An 18,727-nucleotide genomic window follows, 5' to 3' on the forward strand; every position below is an offset into this window, starting at 1 on the left:
TGTATAGTAAGGCGTTTTTAGCCGAAAAAAAACCGACCATGTATAGTAAGGCGTTTTTAGCCGAAAAAAAACGACCATGTATAGTAAGGCATTTTTAGCTGAAAAAACGACCATGTATAGTAAGGCGTTTTTAGCCGAAAAAAAACGACCATGTATAGTAAGGTGTTTTTAACTGAAAAAAACGATCATGTATAGTAAGGAGTTTTTGGACGAAATTTTTAGCCGAAAAAAACGACCATGTATAGTATGGCGTTTTTAGCCGAAAAAAAATGACCATGTATAGTAAGGCGTTTTTAGCCGAAAAAACGACCATGTATAGTAAGGCCTTTTTAGCCGAAAAAAACCACCATGTATAGTATGGCGTTTTTAGCCGAAAAAAGGACCATGTATAGTAAGGCGTTTTTAGCGGAAAAAAACGACCAAAAATAGTGAGGTGTTTTTTGATGAAAAAAAAACGACCATGTATAGTAAGGCGTTTTTAGCCGAAAAAAACGACCATGTTTTGCAAGGCGTTTTTAGCCGAAAAAAACGACCATGTATAGCAAGGCGTTTTTAGCCGAAAAAAACGACCATGTATAGTAAGGCGTTTTTAGACGAAAAAAAACGACCATGTATAGTAAGGCGTTTATAGCCGAAAAAAACGACCATGTATAGTAAGGCGTTTTTAGCCGAAATAAACGACCATGTATAGTAAGGTGTTTTTAGCCGAAAAAAACCGACCATGTATAGTAAGGCGTTTTTAGCCGAAATAAACGACCATGTATAGAAAGGCGTTTTAGCCGAAAAAAACGTTTTTTTTCAGCTAAAAACGCCTTACTATACATGGTCGTTTTTTCCGTCTAAAAATGCCTTAATATACATGGTCGTTTTTTTCGGCTAAAAACGCCTTACTATACATGGTCGTTTTTTTCGCCTAAAAACGCCTTACTATACATGGTCGTTTTTTTCGGCTAAAAACGCCTTATGGTCGTTTTTTTCGGCTAAAAACGCCTTAGTATACATGGTCGTTTTTTCCGGCTAAAAATGCCTTAATATACATGGTCGTTTTTTTCGGCTAAAAACGCCTTACTATACATGGTCGTTTTTTTCGGCTATAAACGCCTTACTATACATGGTCGTTTTTTTCGGCTAAAAACGCCTTACTATACATGGTCGTTTTTTTTTTGGCTAAAAACACCTTACTATTCTGTACATGGTGGTTTTTTTCGGCTAAAAACGCCTTACTATACATGGTGGTTTTTTTCGGCTAAAAACGCCTTACTATACATGGTCGTTTTTTTCGGCTAAAACGCCTTTCTATACATGGTCGTTTTTTGGGCTAAAAACGCCTTACTATACATGGTCGTTTTTTTCGCCTAAAAACGCCTTACTATACATGGTCGTTTTTTTCGGCTAAAAACGCCTTACTATACATGGTCGTTTTTTTTCGGCTACAAACGCCTGACTATACATGGTCGTTTTTTTCGGCTAAAAACGCCTTACTATACATGGTCGTTTTTTTTTCGGCTAAAAACGCCTTACTATTCTGTACATGGTGGTTTTTTTCGGCTAAAAACGCCTTACTATACATGGTCGTTTTTTTCGGCTAAAAACGCCTTACTATACTAGGTCGTTTTTTTCGGCTAAAACGCCTTTCTATACATGGTCGTTTTTTGGGCTAAAAACGCCTTACTATACATGGTCGTTTTTTTCGGCTAAAAACGCCTTACTATATACTGCACATGGTCGTTTTTTTCAGCTAAAAACGCCTTACTATACATGGTGGTTTTTTTTCGGCTAAAAACGCCTTACTATTCTGTACATGGTGGTTTTTTTCGGCTAAAAACGCCTTACTATACATGGTCGTTTTTTTCGGCTAAAAATGCCTTACTATACATGGTCGTTTTTTTCGGCTAAAACGCCTTTCTATACATGGTCGTTTTTTGGGCTAAAAACGCCTTACTATATATGGTCGTTTTTTTCGGCTAAAAACGCCTTACTATACATGGTCGCTTTTTTCGGCTAAAAACGCCTTTCTATACATGGTCGTTTTTTTCGGCTAAAAACGCCTTACTATACTGTACATGGTCGTTTTTTTCGGCTAAAAACGCCTTACTATACATGGTCGTTTTTTTCGGCTAAAAACGCTTTACTATACATGGTCGTTTTTTTTCGGCTAGAAACGCCTTACTATTCTGTACATGGTCGTTTTTTTCGGCTAAAAACGCCTTACTATACATGGTCGTTTTTTTCGGCTAAAAACGCCTTACTATACATGGTCGTTTTTTGGGCTAAAAACGCCTTACTATACATGGTCGTTTTTTGGGCTAAAAACGCCTTACTATACATGGTCGTTTTTTTCGGCTAAAAACACCTTACTATACATGGTCGTTTTTTTCGGCTAAAAACGCCTTTCTATACATGGTCGTTTTTTTCGGCTAAAAACGCCTTTGTATACATGGTCGTTTTTTCGGCTAAATACGCCTTACTATACATGGTACCTTTGAGGAATGAGAGGCTTTGTCATTTGCATTTAGAGTGTTTTGGGGGGGGTGTGAGGGGAAACACACCATTAGCGAGTTGTAAATAATGAAGAATATGTTTATTGTTATGATAAGCTTCTTATTTACACCGTTAAATCCTTCTTTCTGCAGAAAAATCACAATACATAACAAAGACTGCAACTAAATCCGAGAAACATAGCCCACAAAAGTTTACACACAATTTTCAAAGCTAATATTTGGCCTTCGAAAGAAAATTGCTGGAGGAATAACGGGATTGCCTCGCTGTCGAGTGTTCGAATCTCTGCTCAGGCCCTCCTCTATGAAGTCTGTTTCGGACAAAATACAGCATAAATTAGCGATGAAACGGTTGTTGAAGTTCGTTCTTTCACGTTCAGGATTTGAACTGACAGCTCAGGTGAAATCACCGTGGATGAGCAACAAATATTCTCGTTTAAGCGTCGTCATCGCTTTGGATGACGTGGAAGAGTGTGACGTTGAAGAGCACCTGGTGTCCGTTGTTCCAGCCATAGAGCGCTCGCTCACGCGCGTTGTAGTCCAGCATGGACATGTGGAAGTACTGGTTGTGGAAGGGGATGTCGATGTACTCGTAGGTGGACGTCCGGGTAGAGTAAGTGTAGTACACTTTGGCGCCGGTCAGGTGCGAGTTGGTGACGTAGAGCGTCCCGCAGATCATGAAGGCCTCGCCGGCGTTGCGTTTGGGGTACTCGGTGTTCCAGGTGGCGAGCGGGCGTAAAGTGTCGGGGTCCAGGCGGCTCAGGACCACGTTGCCGGCGTTGCGGTTGGTGGCGTAGACGGCCCACAGGCCCAGCTCGTCAGCCATCAGGTCGATGTCGGAGAAGCCGCCCCAAGTGTACGGGTAGACGTTGTGGAAGCCGGCCGAGTCCAGCGCCCGCTGGGTCAGCACGCGGCCCGTCTCCAGGCTGTAGCGCACGATGATGTTGCTCTGCATCTTGTTGTAGTACAGCGAAGCGTTGTACACCACGTGGTTGGTGCCCGCCCACTTGAAGGGCAAGCTGTATGTCCGAGACTCCACGCCCGACACGAAGTCCGCCATGGATTGGTACTCCTTGACGATCTTGTTGTTGGTGTAGCCGTCCATGTACCAAACCTGCCGAGAAAGTCCAGCAACACGAAACACGTAAGCCGTCCATTTTTCTGAGGAAAAAAATCATTTGTGTTTTTGAGAAGAACATTTTTTAAAAGTATTGTATTGTTGAGGATTTTTTAAAAATAAACGTTTCCATGACTAGAAAAAACGTTTTCTATGGAATATTTTCTAAAATAAATTCCTTGTCCATTTTTGGGGGGGGCAGGGGGTATTTTGTATTTTTAAGAATGGTTGTGTAAACAGTGAGGCTTCATACCCTGGGGGTAGTATTTCCTGAGAAAAGAAGTCATTTCTTTTTTGTGGCAAAAATATATTGTCTCATTTCTGAGAAAAAAAACGTTATTTATTTTTTGGGGGAGGGAATCTATTGTGTATTTTTTGAGGGAAAATGACATTTCATGATTTTCTCTGAAAATAACAATGATAAGCCACAAATTCATGCCAATGCAACATTTTTTTGTTTTCCTGTGAGGAGGACAGTGAATGCATCACAGATATATATACTTTGCTATCACCGAAACCTGCAGTAGCCAACGCACAAAAGTCCGACATTCTGCGAAGACAGTGAATGTCTCGCAAGCGCTGAGTTGCTGTAGCCTTCCATTAACGAAACTTGCAGAGGAACTCATGCCAAAACAATGAAGTTTCTCGGGGACCCTGAACGCCTCACAGATGACTCACTTTGATGTTTTCAGGAGAAGCTTGCGGGTCTGTCATCCATGCGCCGAATCTGGTCCCGGAGGTCTTCACTGTGAGCGGGCCGCTGATCTTCAACAGCTTGCCGCATGCTGCAGATGCACGCGCACACACGCACGCACACACACACACATCGCAAAGAAAAAATATCATAAACGGTACTCCCAGGTTGATGAATGGATGGAAGCATTGACTGACTAAGTTTGCTCATGCAGCTTCTCAGGCGGTTTTCCAAGCTCAGGACTTTCTGATTGAGCTCGTCATAGTCAAATGTCCCCATTTGTTCCTGCACGGCCAGCAAGACGGACGACAGGTTCCTGATCTCTTCCTTGAACTGGGAGATGATCCCGGTGTCCGTCTTGTACTGCTCCAACACGGGGATTAGCGGCTGTAGCGAGTCCATCTTCTCTTTCAGTTCCTGAGAACATGTCAGCAATACGCCGGGGATGTACTAGCTTTCGAGACGGGAAGGCAACACGGACCGCAGAGTACCTGGAAGTTTTTGCTGGCCAGCGTCCTCCTGTCCGAGTCCATTTGTCTGAATTTGGAGCGCAGACCTTTAATGAGGCTCTCCATCCTCACGATGTACTGGAAGTCCCTCTGAGTACGCAGGTTGAGAACCTCCATGGACTGCGACATGTTCTGGACCTGCTCGGGAACAACGTCGACTCTTAAGGATTACCGTGATTCCGAAAATGTTAATTTCTACCATCAATTAGACCACGACATTCAACAATCTCCTGTGAACAAACGGCTGAATGAATTATCTTGATTGATTCATTGAAAGCATGAAATGTATCATTTTTAATCGTTTTTGCACACATGAAATTACGGGCTCAAACGTCACCCTCCTTGACCAGAATCTCTGAAAACAACCCATTTGTGTTCAGTCAATGTCTCCTCACACCGACATAAAACAAAAACGTGTTTCGGCCAGCACAGAGAATGACTCAGCAGGAGCATGAGTGTGTGCCTGCGCGTGTGTGTCCACATGCCTTCTCCAGGAGTTGTCGCAGCTGGCGTCCTTTGGCATCCCGTGAGCACAGACTCTGCCCGGGTGCCACCACCGTGCACACGCAGCGGCCGTCGGCGTCCTGGGCAGAGCCGAACACTTGCCAGCCCTCCCGCGGCCCCACCGTGGTCTGCTTGGACACGCGCACGCAAAGTCACATTTCAGGTCGATACTGTTTGACGGGCATTCACGCAGGCTCAGTTAAAGGTTTTGAGACATCTCCACATTCAATAGCGCAAAGCATCTCATCTAGTATCCAAATATATTATGTCGCATGTGGTTCTAGTGTATGATTGTTGTTTTATCTTATAATGTTAAAACTACTGTATGTCTTTGCTGTCTTGTACAGATCACTCTTGGAAGAGATTTTTAACCTCAATTACCGGTAGTTTTTTTTTAAATGGGTGAAATAGAGGAAGAATAATATATGAAAGAATACAATGTGCTAGATGAAATGTATTCTGTTATGTAACTCAATTGAAAGGAAACAATGATATCTATTTTATTCAGGAAACAATATAATTAAATTACGTTTAAAAATACGTTTTTATCTCAATTTATTTTACTGGGTAAATTTAGCAAGGCAATAAGAAATTATTATTAGTAGTAATATTTTCATATATATCAGGTCATAAACGATTTAGTAATATTCATTGATTATATACAAAATAAATACAATGCCAACTAAATGTAATCAAAAAAACAGCAGAAGATGAGTACATTTAAATGACATCAAACTATATGTCAACTCTTACTAGCAAGTCAAATGTACTGAAAAATGGCATCGAAATCCCAATCCCAATGTAGCCTACACGGAAAGCAACAGTCGTCGAGAACCCGATCCAGACGACAAGCAGAGTACGACAACTCATGTTGAGTGGCATCGAATCGCGTTTGGTTGTTTGGAGGTGCCGATGAACTCACCACAGACGACGGCCAGAAGCCAAACAGCAGCGGCACGACGACGACGGGCACCAACGGCGACTGCGTCCGCATCTCGGGGCGAGACACAACCACGACAACTTCAAACAAGCAACAATAACAAGAACGGAAACGAGCAGAGTTTACACGTGCCAGTCCAATCGTCCAGCCTGGTGGTGGTGGTGGTGGTCGGGGGGGCAGTCCAACAACACCCCAACACACACATACACTAATAGAAAAACACGAGGAATAATTTGTGGGAGAAAAAAAAACAGTCGCCGTCATCAAAAGGTGCCCACTCGTGACATGGTTGTGTTCACCTCGCTGGGTCCATGTCAACTCAAGAGAGGCAGCTGCTCGTATTGACGCCGCCACGCGCGTGCGCAGCTCAGATCCCCGCCGCCGGCGAGGAGACAGTCGGTAGGAAAAAAAAAAGAGTGCTCGACTTATCGACATTTATTGTTGGTTACGCAGGTTCTGTGAGCGTCACCTCGTGACCAATTGGTTTGGATTTGATCTGATGAAATTCTGTCATTAAAAAAATGTTTTGTAATCAACGAAAATTTCCTTCGGTATTTACACGGACGACTGATAGTCACCTGGCCACAATATTAGGAACACCTGCAATAACTTCGTACGAATGTGATTTATTATTAATAGTGTGACTAAACTTTTTACATTCGGTCTCGTCAACATGAAGCATGATGGGAATTTTTCTCGCATAATGTACAGTGTGTCTAAATTCTGAGGAATCATTAAAAAACTTGGTTCGGTGTTGGATGAATAAAAAATGGCAAGGGTGTGAGGTGGGAACAGTTTTGTGGGAAATGGAACATTTTGGCAAGGTGTGATGAATATTTGAGCAAAAAAAAAAAGTTGGAAAATGGAGAATTTGGTGGTAACTGGATTGCAGCATGATGCACATGCTGTTCAATTCTATTTAATTATTTATTTTTGTTCATATAATTTACAATATCCCTGAGCGGTAATTTTCATTCTTAGAAAACAACTTTTTTTAAATACCAAACTTGGAAATCTTATTGATATATTTGAACACAAACAGTGGCGCAACAACCCACGTGTAGACAGACAATCTCAAAAATACTCGCTGTATTTAATTCTCGAGGTGAAAAACTGACTAATAGTGACACATCCAGTTTCAGAATCCAGTTTTAATATTTTTTAAAGGCACACAATAAGTCAACAAGGCTGTTTGGTGGTAAATTAACATGAAAGAAAATGTGTTCTTGGGCGGGAAAACCCCCCAACTTCATGTATTCTAGAACAGACAAATATGGCCCACATTTAGGCTATGGATAAGGATAAGAACTTTTGGACAATATTTATATTACTATTTATTATGGCTCGACTTTGCTTCACGTCATGAAAAAAAATACTAAAATGTCTTTGGTGTTGCACTTTTTGCTTGTTGTCATAATAGGCAATTTTATTTACAAATATTTTGATACTTACAAATTTCGTCAAATGTGCTTTATGCCCTGGTTGTACAGTTTCTTAACATTGAACAAAACAATTTACGGGCTGGGACACATGCAAAGTCTCTTAAGGATGTTGGATTCAGAAAGGCACAATATTGTACAAAATAATAATAATTATTATAATAATTACAGTTTCATCAAAAAGAAATTTGTGTAGCACCTTGAGTGTTTTGCGAAAACGCACGTCTGTGGTCGAGCGCGTCCGCCTGCCACGCCATCAAAAGTCCTTTTTCCTTTTTTTCTTTTTTTTTTTTCCCCCTCTTCCCGCTCCTGACTTGCATCTCAGTCACATGGTTGCGACCCCACGGGGTGGGGGGAGGGACGTGACCACACTCCCCACTATCTTTCATCTTCTTTGCTTTGCGCCCGCCGACCCTGTCCGTCGGTTGGGGGGAGGGAGGGGAGGGGGCATACGGTGGCAGGCGGGGGCCAGGAGGGGTTTCTCAGAGGGGGCGGGGGCGAGATTTGGGGTGTCTAGCCAAGGAAGCAGACGGGGCCGACTTCGAAGCCGAACCTCTGGTTGGAGTCGCCGAAGTCGTTTAGCATGACGTCCAGGATGGGCAGCTGGTCGATGCGAGGGGTGTTGATCTCCAAAACTGTCTTGGAGTAGCCCTGCTTGGACTGCACGCAGAGAAAAAGAGGATTAGGGTTTCAAGTTCAAGTTTTGGAAATGACAGTTTCAAGCCAGGGTTAGGGTTCCAAAAAGATTTTCATTCTGTGTTTCCATTCAGCATTTCAAATAAGGGTTCGGGTTTTATCCCTGGGTTTAAGTTCCAAATGATTATTTCAAGCCAGGGTTTTAAGTCAGCTTTTTGGTTTGAAATCAGGGTTCAGTTTTCAAACAAGGGTTACAGTTTCAAATGACAGGAGTTTCAGCCTTGTTTGAGGTTACCAAGTATGGTTTCAAATTTGGGTTCAGGGTTAAACAAGAGTTTGCATTTGAAATGGGGGGGATTGAAAATTGGTCTGTTGAAAGGCGAGAGTATTCAGAGACTTACAGCGCAGCCGTCGACGAGCGGTTTGATAAAGGCACTGTTGTCGTGCGACATCTCCTCGTCGTTGGAGCCCAGGAAGCGCAGAGCCTTGTCGTAGCTGTCGGCCTTGGCGTCGTACCACGCCGCCGACTGGTGGCACACGTAGGAAAAGTTCTGGCGCGCCGATGAGCTCAGCAGCTTCAGGAAGGTCATCTGCACGGCGTTGATGCTGTTCTCGGCCACGTCCACGTAGTTCAGCTGCACGCCGCCAAGGGAGGGCAAGTCAACGCCGTACAACGCTCACATGCAGTCTGCTGCCATTTCTTATGAGAATCGATCGACATGCCACCGGCTTTACTTACGATTTTTCCACGTTTGAATTCACTGAACCAGGAACCGGGCGTCTCCTTGGGCCAGTTGGATATTCTGACCTGCAGATGGGATGAAGACTTCAGCGTCTTCAAACGGCGTCACGTTGCATTCCGCCGCGCCGTGTGGGACAACACTCACCCCTGAGGACTTCTTGTCGGGATTGATGCACGTCTCGCCGCCCGCCGTGAAGTTACAGAACACTTTGATGGCGTCTCCTATGCAGCCCTGGTTGGGATCGATCCAGTATTCACCTGACAGGGGGGTGGGGGGGGCAAGCATGAAGATGAGCGCAACCGGGAGATATCAGGGCTGTGTTCAGAACCATTCATTCATTTATTACTGCCTAATTCTAGATAGGGACTTTGATGTAGGAACTAGTTACTGTGAGTTAAGGAGCTTCACGTAGTTCTTTGCCACCATTCGTGCCAAGGGAACTACGGTGAAGTGGATTTAGTTGCTGCGTATCGGGCCTTACTGCATTCTTATGAGATTTTGGTGCCAAGGAACTATGTTGAGGTGAGTTGAGCCTGATTGAAAGATGATCTTTCTGAGTTTTTTGAAAGAACCCCCCCCCCCCAGGAGCAGTAAGGATAGAAGCAATTGCTGAGGGCCACCACAACAATAAACGCAAGTGCACTGAGATTGGGAGTGATTTGGAAACACAGCCCAAGTAAAAAGTGTGCATTGTGCTAATGCAAAGCTAATGGCTGCTTCTAAGCCCCACCTACCATCTGGGAAGTCGGGCTGGCTGAGGCGCAGGTCATTGCAGGTGCGGGCGGGATTGTCGGCGGTGCCCAGAGGGAACTTCATACGCTCGATGTCTTGCTTGAGGTTGTTGAGGGAGCCAAACACGTCCTCCATGGCCAGCCCGTCGATGCTGTAGTCGTCGTCCGGCTCATCCGCCTGTTCCTCGGCGTGCCGCTTGTTCTTCCTCGACACACGCTGGATTGGCAGCGACTGGATGATGTCACCGGCCGGGCCCTATGCAGCGCAAGAGAATAGTTCAAACAAACTGGAATAAATAAGGATTATTTGGGTGAAAACTGATCAAATGCTTGGATCGGAAGCCGCAATGAGTGAAGATGAAGACTGCTTTCTTTGTTAGCTTGTTGCACTAGCTGGTTAGTGTATTTTTGTATTTATATAGAGTATTTTTGACGCACTAAAATGGGACAAACTTACAGGGGGGCCAGGTGGTCCCATCAGTCCGGGGTCTCCCTTCTGACCTGCTGCACCCTGACAAAAAAGAAAAAAAAAAACAGCAACACAGACACATTAAAAAGAATCCATTAACAGGAATGACGGCTGACTGATGACTGATTTTTAAAAACACAACTTACAAGTGATCCCTTGGAGCCTTTTTGCCCATGAGTGCCCTGGTTTAAAAAAAAAAAAAAAAAATAGAAATAGAGATGAGTGAACCCAAAGATGGAAATTGGGAGGAAAAAAATGTGCAAAAAGTGCAACTTACAGGAATACCAGGAGGACCAGGAGGACCAAGAGGTCCGTGAGGACCCACAATACCCTAACGGGAGATAAAACCACACATTAGAATGTGATGAAGACATTTTTGGAAAAAAGCCAATCTAAAATGAACTCACAGATTCACCCTTGCCACCAGCGGGACCCTGCAGTCCGGGCAGACCTCTGTCTCCCTTCTCTCCAGAATCTCCAGGGGGTCCGATGAGACCGATGAGACCGGGGTGACCCTGTCCGTGAAGGAATCACTGAATAAAACTCACCGATTCATGACAATACGTGAGTTGTAAGCAGAAAAATAAATGCAAACAATCTGCTTGAACCCATAATGATAATGTTTCTCACTGGACAAATTCCATGATTTTCTTTTTAACAAGTAACTAGTTACTGTACTGGAATACATTTTAAAAGTAACGCTCCCAAGCCTGATGAGAACTGATCTAATGCTAACATTTTACCTTCTCTCCCTTAAATCCAGAGTCGCCTTTCATACCAGGAAGTCCAGGTGGTCCCTGTGAACAGTCAGGATGGCGAGTGTAAGTGACATTAGAAAAGCCCTTCATCAAGCCATTAAAAAAACAAACAAACTTACAAGGGGTCCAGGAGGTCCGTCTTTTCCAGAGGCACCAGGAAGTCCTTGCTCACCCTGAGATGAAACAATAAAGCATAAAGAATAGCTTAGCATGCGCGCTACCAAATGTTTCAGATACTGAAAACATGAATAGTTTAATCCTCATCTTGACCCGTCTTTCATAATCAAAGTTTAAGACTCACGACAGGGCCGGGGATTCCTCGAAGACCCTCAGCACCAGGCTTTCCAGTGGGTCCTTGGGCTCCCACAGGACCGGTCTTTCCAGGAGGTCCTTCAGCTCCGGCTTCGCCCTGAGGGGAAAAACAGGTTGCTAAGGCTGTAAAAGACGTCTTATTTGGATTCAACACCTGCCAAAGATTATTGCTCCCGAGCCGTAAGAACGGATCAAATGTTAACATGCTGTTATTTTGCTCTACTTAAATCCACGTTTTTACCTTGGATCCCTTCTCGCCTTGTCGTCCTTCCTGTCCCGCTGGTCCAATGGGTCCCTTCAGGGGGACAAACGCACACAATTATTGATGGCGCTATCATTTAATTCAATGACCACCCGTGCAAGCGTTGACCTTGAGACAGATTTTCCATTCTGTTGGAAACGCATTAAAAGCTAAAAGCTGTCCAAACAGCCTCAGGTCACCAGCACACTAGCGCTGTCATGTGCTGTGTTAAGTGCGGGTGTGTACCGAAGCATGCATATTTGCTAATGATAATCCACAATACAATACAATACTTTATTTCATCTGTATTGTATGCTACCATTATTTTTAAAATGATGTATTTTATAGATTTTAATTATGTGATAAAGAATCTTCAGTAAATATATATTTATTTAAAAAAAAAAACATCTACACACCCGTTTGCCAGGAGGTCCTGGTACTCCGGCCTCACCAGAAGGACCTGGGGGACCCTAAATAGAGTAGGAAAAAGGGAAAGCTTGTACCATATTCGGATTCAATACTTCTTGGTGACAATTTATCTTCAGATTTGTAAAACCGTACCGGTTGACCAGCCTCTCCATCGTCTCCCTTGTCACCCGCTAGACCATCAAGTCCCTAAATGAGAGATTTTCCAAACATTGAAATCAATGCAAATTTGTTGCCACACAAAATTGGTGCCGCGGAATGATGGGCCGAGACGATGTTAATGCAAACACAGACAGAGAATATTAGTGACCAATTCCTGTAGAAATGATTAATTATACTTACAGCAGCACCAGGCTCACCAGGAGGACCAGGGTCTCCTGGGAAGCCAACAGGGCCCTGCAGAGACAATGGAAAAAAAAAAAGACGACTCAGTGTTTTAACTTTAAAAAATATATAATATATATATCATTATTATTATTTGTTAATATGGTGTCGAGCATGATTGCACATACAGAGTTACCCTTGGGGCCGTCATCTCCAGGGGGTCCGCGGGCCCCGGCGGGTCCAGCGGCTCCGGGCGGACCAGATTCTCCCTTCTCCCCAGTCTCTCCTCGCAAGCCCTGAACACGAAAAAAAAAAAAAACACACCACGGGGTCATTCTGTCACTTTGACAGCATTCACAATATCATAATTAGCATTCAAATTTGCTTACAGCTGAACCTGGCTCTCCAGGTGCTCCTGGGTTGCCGGCCTCACCGGTTTCTCCCTGTTGAGTGCAAAGCAAGAATTTGGTTAAATATGTCAAAATTCAGATACAAGTAGTGTAAATCTTCACATAGAATTGCCTCTACCAAACTTTATAACCCTCTAATGCATCCTGATAGAAATGGCACATAACGTCAAACCTGTGCACACTACCCCACCCCCCAAAAAATAGAAATGACTTCTAAACAGGACAAAATTATTTTACACTGAGGAGTTGCCATTCCCAAAGAGTATAGGCCACCCACGCGCCCTCTTCATTTTCCTGATCTACGTTAAATGGCACACCCCTTCCTCCTTGTGCACGTCCCCAAAGTGAGAAAAAAAAAAGCTACTAGAAGCTACCAGTGCAGAGTTACACCCTTGATCCTGCATCTTTTTAAGACATGTGCAAATTCAACAGCATCCCAACCGAGATTGCGCAGCCCCTCGCCCAAAACATACCACCAGAAAAAAGTGACATTAGCGACAAGAAGTGGGACTTGCTTAGAGCGCGACTGTTTATTTGATGCCTTTTGAGATGATCCACTCCCATTCCCTTGTGTGCCTTTTGAAGCCACGCTAAGCCACGCTCCCTGTGCGCACCCTCAAAAGTTTACAGGTAGCGGTATCAAAAACAAAAATTGCTACTACAGGTTAGACATGCATAGTTATAATGTTGATTTTACATGATAGAAGAATCTTTCCCAGACTTCAAGCCATGCACTAACCTGTCCTCCACAGTGCACCCCTCCCAAAAAATCTCTGCTTGACCCTACATAGCACAACACAAAAAAACTAACGGGGAAAAGAAAATGACCACAAGCTGGGAGCACATAGCTAGATGGAACGCAACCCCTTCAACATTCTATAACAGAGATGGCGCAAAGCCTCGCAATGCAAAACAAAACATCAAAAATCTCCTCACCTTCTCACCCACAGCTCCTGGACCTCCAATACCACCGGGGGGCCCTTGAGCTCCCTGTGGATTCAGCACACTTGACAGTGAAGGCCGCCATACCACTAGAAGGATTGCATTTCATACGAGAGAGAAAACAGACTTACGCTGGCTCCACCTGGTCCCTGGGGGCCACGGGGGCCTGGTGGTCCAGGAGGACCCTGTTAAAAGACATGCATAGAAAATGTTGTCTTAAAAGATTCACATTTTGATTCACAAAAAAAATGTACATTCGATTCTTAAACACTCACCATGGCTCCGACGTCTCCGTTCTCTCCCTTTTCGCCCGGAGGGCCGGGCAAACCCTGGAAGAGGTGCGAGTCATTTGTTAGGGAAGGGTCGGGGTGCACAATTATTTTCATCAATATTGTGAGCACAATTATAAATCACAATTAATGATCATGTATGGGAAAAAGATATTGATTTTTATTGCACTACTTTGCAACTCACAATAAATGAATATTTTCTGTAAAAAATGAAAAGAAATGGATTCGCATTTTAGAAAAAAAATGATCAATCATAACTACCCCCCAAAAAAAAGTCAATAATTGAAGCGCATCCCACAGCATGCTGGCCGATAAATAACAGCAGTGTTTGTGAAATAGATGCACTAATGGATACGAAAGATGCACTCTTTGGCACCCACAGCAAATCGATATGCGTTTACTAATGCTCTTTGATACGTCCACCATCCTCACATCCGGCACCAAATATTCATGAGGAACCCCCCCCCCCCCCCATAAAATCTATTTATTCATAGCCCACAGTGAAAAAATCATTAGCGCTGCGCTCTGAGTGGACATCTACTGAAGGGCATTCTTAATTAAAAGAGGGGAGATCAGAGGAGTGCGGGAGGCCCAATTAAAAGTCCATTATGCTGAATGATGACGTTATTAGGCCCCACTGGCCGGCTGGCCGGTGGGGGCACGCACAGTATCGAGAAAATTAACTTTGAGATGGTGGAGTGAGTTTCTTTTTACAGAAATGTACTTTGGATTAAAAGTCGGTTTGATAGAGGTGAGGCTGCCTCAACTTCGTTCAGCTTTTTTGACCAATGATGATGATGATGATACTTCTACTACTACGACTAATAATAATAATAATTTTTTTTTAAATCATAATATTTTTGTGAAAATAAACTTTCCTTGCTAAAGTTATGACTGTTGGTAAAATGACACTCATCGCGGCAATACGCCAAGAGCGACGTTAGCGCTGAATGATTTGTAGCTATGTCTATTCTACGCAGGAGAAGACAGGAGGGGAAACAAAACATGATTTAACCAGGAGCGAGGCCTTCATGAATAAATGATGCTGTGTTTATTCTTTCAAAGTCATGTAAATGAGATGAAATGCCATTAGCAGGAAGTCATTTGGGCTCAGGAAACAAATGACAGGAGGTACATTTCAACAAGGTGAACAGAAAAAGCAAGACGGGAGAAAGGACAAACCTGTAGTCCGATGGGTCCCGGAAGACCGGGGAAGCCTCTGGATCCTTCGTCTCCTTTCTGGCCAAACATTCCCTGTTGTCCGCGGGGACCGGCTTCGCCATCGCTGCCCTTCAGGAGGCCCAAGCGAGAGACATCGTCAAGGTTACACAGTCGAGAGGAGGGTCAATAAGCACTTAACAACGCAGATACGTTCATTTGGGCCGGGTGGTTCCCTTAATGAGAATCCTGAAGGTCGTTTTATGATGATTTGTGCAGGCTTTTATTTTTCTCCTCAGTCAAGATGTGCTCAGTCACAAGGTGATCTGCGTTGTATTAAATTTGTCTTCATAAAAGAAGACTTTTTGAGGGGAAACACTTTTTTAACCTCCTAAATTCATGTTCATTTTCTCAATTGAAAGATTAGTTCTCGAAAAATGACTGAAATAATTCTTCTTTATTGGAAATATTTGACCCTTTTTCAACTAAAAAAAAAAACAGATTCAGGAAACAATTTATTCTTAGTGTACAATTAAAGGGAAAAAAAGTTAAAGCCTAAAATTATGAAAGTTTTTTTTTTTGAGATTTTGTTTTTTTATTTTAAATGCACAAAGGAAAAAAAAAAAGAAGAAACAACTCATTCACCATATATAGTATGAATCCAGACTAAGATTTCTATAAAACTGCTTGGTGTGATTTCAACAAGAACCTTGTTAAACCTTCCAAAGAATAATCAACAGTGTTCTTGCAGCACGAAAGCAAACGGAGCGCAGACAATGTTGATTCGAACTGACATACGAATGTTCACTAATTGCCTTTTCAACTCAGTCGCGCAACCTGCTCTCGGCCAATCTGTCCTCATCTTTATTTTTGTCATTCTCGCCCCTCCAGATGTGACTTTTTCCTACGAAAGCTTGAACATTTACAACAACAAGCCGCTCGTTATGCTCCCTCCTCCCGTCGGGTTATGCCCTACTGAAGAAAAGTCTTCACGTCGCGCTAATGAGGCAGACGTCCGGGCGAGCGTGTTTGGCGGCTCGTCGAGATCGGACGTGCTGAGGCGGTTTTTGTCCCTGCCAGCTCCTGATTGGCAGCGTTGACATGCTGATGCGCTGCTGTGTTATTTTTATGATAACAATGTCAGCGAGGCTCGTTAAAAAGTTGCCCAGCAGGAAGACAAAACTCTGAAATCAATTGATGCAATTCAATGGGGTCTTATTATGTCAACGTGACTTTTTGATCGCTTGTGTACCAAATGGTTGGGTCATCAAAAGGAGAAATTACACAACCAACCAAATCGTTTGTTTGCTGCCTTTTTCTCAAAATGAGCGTATACGGATGACATGATTTGGCTAATTTACATAATAACACCACCAAATTTCTCCATTGCATGTCTTGGCCACTCATCTGGGCTGATATTGTCTTTTTTTTCTGCTTTTCAAGCCACAACCAGACTACAGTGAACATCTGCGTATTTGCAGTTCGGCATTTGCATTTTGCCTATTTGCAGATTTTTTGGGGTGCCGTCTTCTGGCCAAGGAACTATGTTGAAGAGTGGGGAGGAGCTTCATTTGGTCGGCCATCACCTAGCCTAAAAGCAAAAAGTCCTTGTCGCCATCTTGTGGGCATCGACAGGAAACTTTTTAGAGTGGGTGACCAAACCATACATCTACTGTCAAAATCAGGCCATTCGCCTTGTGGCAACATCAAAACAATCGTTAACAAGCGGATGTAAAATTATTGACGTTGATCCCAGTGTCTCCTTTATAACTATTGTTGTATTGGTCACTCATTGAGATGGTCGAAAAGAATGGGAAGTGGTACTCACAGCTGGACCGGGAGCTCCGATCACACCCTGAAGACCACTGGGGCCTGGTGGACCCTGAAAGAAGAGCGATTGCAGTGCTGATGACGATGACGCATTCTCATTTTGGACACTTTATATGGCAGTAGGGGACTTACAAGTTCGCCCTTGTCTCCTTTGCCTCCCTTCTGTCCAGGTCCACCAACCTCTCCCTGTGTAACGATACAAAAGCAGCACAGCTCACTTCCCTGAATCGATCCTCCTTTAATTGTACTTTTCAAAGTCACCTCGACCATGATTGGCCAGGTCAATATTTCTCTGGAGATTGTAATTTCATTGGCCTCCATATCAACCTTGAAGTGAGTTTTTGCACTTAATTGATTGTCTGCAGCGTACGTGACTGGAACTACTTTACGCCCACCTTGTCACCATCCTCTCCAGGCGGGCCCTGAGGTCCAGCTGAACCGGGAAGTCCGACAGGACCTTGGATGCCATCGCGGCCAGCAGGGCCCATGGGACCTTTCTCTCCCTAAAGGGAACATGAAAGACAGATGACAAATGGAAAGTATAAACCTTGCAAGAATTACCGTTGGAGGGGAAAAGCTACTTACAGGAGCTCCCTTTTCGCCAGCCGGTCCTGGTGGTCCCTGGGGTCCATTGCGTCCAGTCAGGCCGATGGGACCTCCGGGGCCAGCCGCGCCTCTCTCACCTGGGGAACCCTGTAACATTGAACACATCAGTCAGAACTAGAGCGATTCCAGGATGGAGTCCTTTGATAAGGAAATGGATTTTATTCAAGTGGAGAATAAGTGCAGTGAGAAAATGAGGCACAGGAAACTTTGCTATGATAGCGTAGCATCCAGAACTAAAGGTAAAAGGAACCTGGGTAAAATGACGTTAGCCAAAGTTACAGATCCAAGGGTCGGTGTTAACTCAAACTCAAACCCCTAATATTAATCTCTATTTTCTCAACCCTGGTTTGAATCCTAAACCTTCTCCTAGAAAAGACCACCACATACACAGACGGTGCTTTTCAATAGTCTCATGTTTTGTGTTACTAGCTGCAGGTATCGGCGGAGGACCCCGGGGAGAGCATTTCGCCGTCGAATTCCGTAATAGTTTTGAGATTTTACGACAACCTGCAACCCACAGTTTCAAGATATCCAGTGCCAGATGGAGCAAAGCAACCCCAGTTTCATACCACTGTCCTATGAAACGTAATGTTTCACTGTGGTATAGTCTGTGTGTGTGTGTGTGTGTGTGTGTGTGTAATGGTCTGCACAGAGTAAGGATTATATACTTTATTCATCTTAAATAGCGGTCATCCTCACTATGATATTTTACACAGGGCATGTATAGACCACATTCACAGTAACATTGACAACTATGGACAAATTAGAGTCTTCAAAAAAAGATGACATGAATGCTTTTGGAATATAGCATCAAGCCAAGGTACCCAGAGGGAAAAAAAAAGAAACATAAGCACAGGGAGAACATGCAAACTCTACAGACATGTTTGCTGGGATTCGAACCTGGATCACCTAAATATGAGGCAGATGGCAATTTACAATGCAGCACGGATATGTCTCACTGTTGGAATATATAATAGAATCGTAAAGCCAAAGCTGTCAGGTTTGGTCAAAATGATAGCATACCACAGGCTAAACTGGCTGTGAAAATAGAAAGCTTGAATGATCGATGTTGTAATCACACATGCTGACATTCCCACAGCAGCAGGAAGTCAATGTCTCTCGTTTGACCTTCCCAAAATATTCCCGCCAA

At 43.7% G+C, this 18,727-nt stretch overlaps 2 protein-coding genes across 5 annotated transcripts in view; both read right to left on the reverse strand.

Annotated features, from left to right (window-relative positions):
* Positions 1–2,566: 2,566 nt before the first annotated feature.
* LOC147195274 (noelin-3-like) lies at positions 2,567–6,613 on the reverse strand. Of its 2 annotated transcripts, none has more exons than XM_086129923.1 (6): positions 6,245–6,613; positions 5,304–5,453; positions 4,801–4,956; positions 4,507–4,726; positions 4,294–4,400; positions 2,567–3,612 (listed from the first exon to the last, which is right to left on the reverse strand). In XM_086129923.1, the coding sequence occupies exons 1-6, from the start codon at positions 6,524–6,526 to the stop codon at positions 2,935–2,937; spliced, it is 1,593 nt and encodes a 530-aa protein (XP_085986049.1). In that variant the 5' UTR covers positions 6,527–6,613; the 3' UTR covers positions 2,567–2,934. The 2 variants fall into 2 exon arrangements, with proteins under 2 accessions (XP_085986049.1, XP_085986050.1); XM_086129924.1 differs by having other exon boundaries at positions 5,304–5,450; positions 6,245–6,612.
* Positions 6,614–7,395: 782 nt separating this feature from the next.
* Positions 7,396–18,727, reverse strand: part of LOC147195275 (collagen alpha-1(XI) chain-like) — a 164,993-nt gene continuing 153,661 nt past the window's right edge. For all 3 annotated transcript variants that reach the window (XM_086129704.1, XM_086129705.1, XM_086129706.1), the window contains 26 exons: positions 17,557–17,664; positions 17,367–17,474; positions 17,104–17,157; positions 16,970–17,023; positions 15,166–15,273; positions 13,969–14,022; positions 13,825–13,878; positions 13,688–13,741; positions 12,731–12,784; positions 12,530–12,637; positions 12,360–12,413; positions 12,153–12,206; positions 12,008–12,061; positions 11,592–11,645; positions 11,340–11,447; positions 11,158–11,211; positions 11,024–11,077; positions 10,688–10,795; positions 10,558–10,611; positions 10,427–10,462; positions 10,269–10,322; positions 9,815–10,067; positions 9,225–9,337; positions 9,077–9,145; positions 8,739–8,972; positions 7,396–8,361 (listed from right to left, as the gene is read on the reverse strand). In XM_086129704.1, coding sequence (XP_085985830.1) covers positions 8,215–8,361; positions 8,739–8,972; positions 9,077–9,145; positions 9,225–9,337; positions 9,815–10,067; positions 10,269–10,322; positions 10,427–10,462; positions 10,558–10,611; positions 10,688–10,795; positions 11,024–11,077; positions 11,158–11,211; positions 11,340–11,447; positions 11,592–11,645; positions 12,008–12,061; positions 12,153–12,206; positions 12,360–12,413; positions 12,530–12,637; positions 12,731–12,784; positions 13,688–13,741; positions 13,825–13,878; positions 13,969–14,022; positions 15,166–15,273; positions 16,970–17,023; positions 17,104–17,157; positions 17,367–17,474; positions 17,557–17,664 — 2,256 coding nt within the window. In that variant the 3' untranslated portion in view covers positions 7,396–8,214. The remainder of the gene's footprint in view (positions 8,362–8,738; positions 8,973–9,076; positions 9,146–9,224; positions 9,338–9,814; positions 10,068–10,268; positions 10,323–10,426; positions 10,463–10,557; positions 10,612–10,687; positions 10,796–11,023; positions 11,078–11,157; positions 11,212–11,339; positions 11,448–11,591; positions 11,646–12,007; positions 12,062–12,152; positions 12,207–12,359; positions 12,414–12,529; positions 12,638–12,730; positions 12,785–13,687; positions 13,742–13,824; positions 13,879–13,968; positions 14,023–15,165; positions 15,274–16,969; positions 17,024–17,103; positions 17,158–17,366; positions 17,475–17,556; positions 17,665–18,727) is intronic.

This window comes from Hippocampus guttulatus, chromosome 14 (genome assembly GCF_054856545.1).
Source record: "Hippocampus guttulatus isolate MCC_2025c chromosome 14, RoL_Hgut_1.0, whole genome shotgun sequence".
Classification (NCBI taxonomy): Eukaryota; Metazoa; Chordata; class Actinopteri; order Syngnathiformes; family Syngnathidae; genus Hippocampus; species Hippocampus guttulatus.

Bases quoted from the DNA above. Each gene is read 5' to 3' on its own strand.
- LOC147195274 (XM_086129923.1), bottom strand. From the start codon at position 6,526: ATGACGGCGACTGTTTTTTTTTCTCCCACAAATTATTCCTCGTGTTTT. The intron at 4,957-5,303 runs GCATGTGGACAC...GTTCCCGAGCAG, and splicing joins TGCGACAACTCCTGGAGAAG to GTCCAGAACATGTCGCAGTC. The intron at 3,613-4,293 runs GTGAGTCATCTG...CTTTCTCGGCAG, and splicing joins CTTCTCCTGAAAACATCAAA to GTTTGGTACATGGACGGCTA.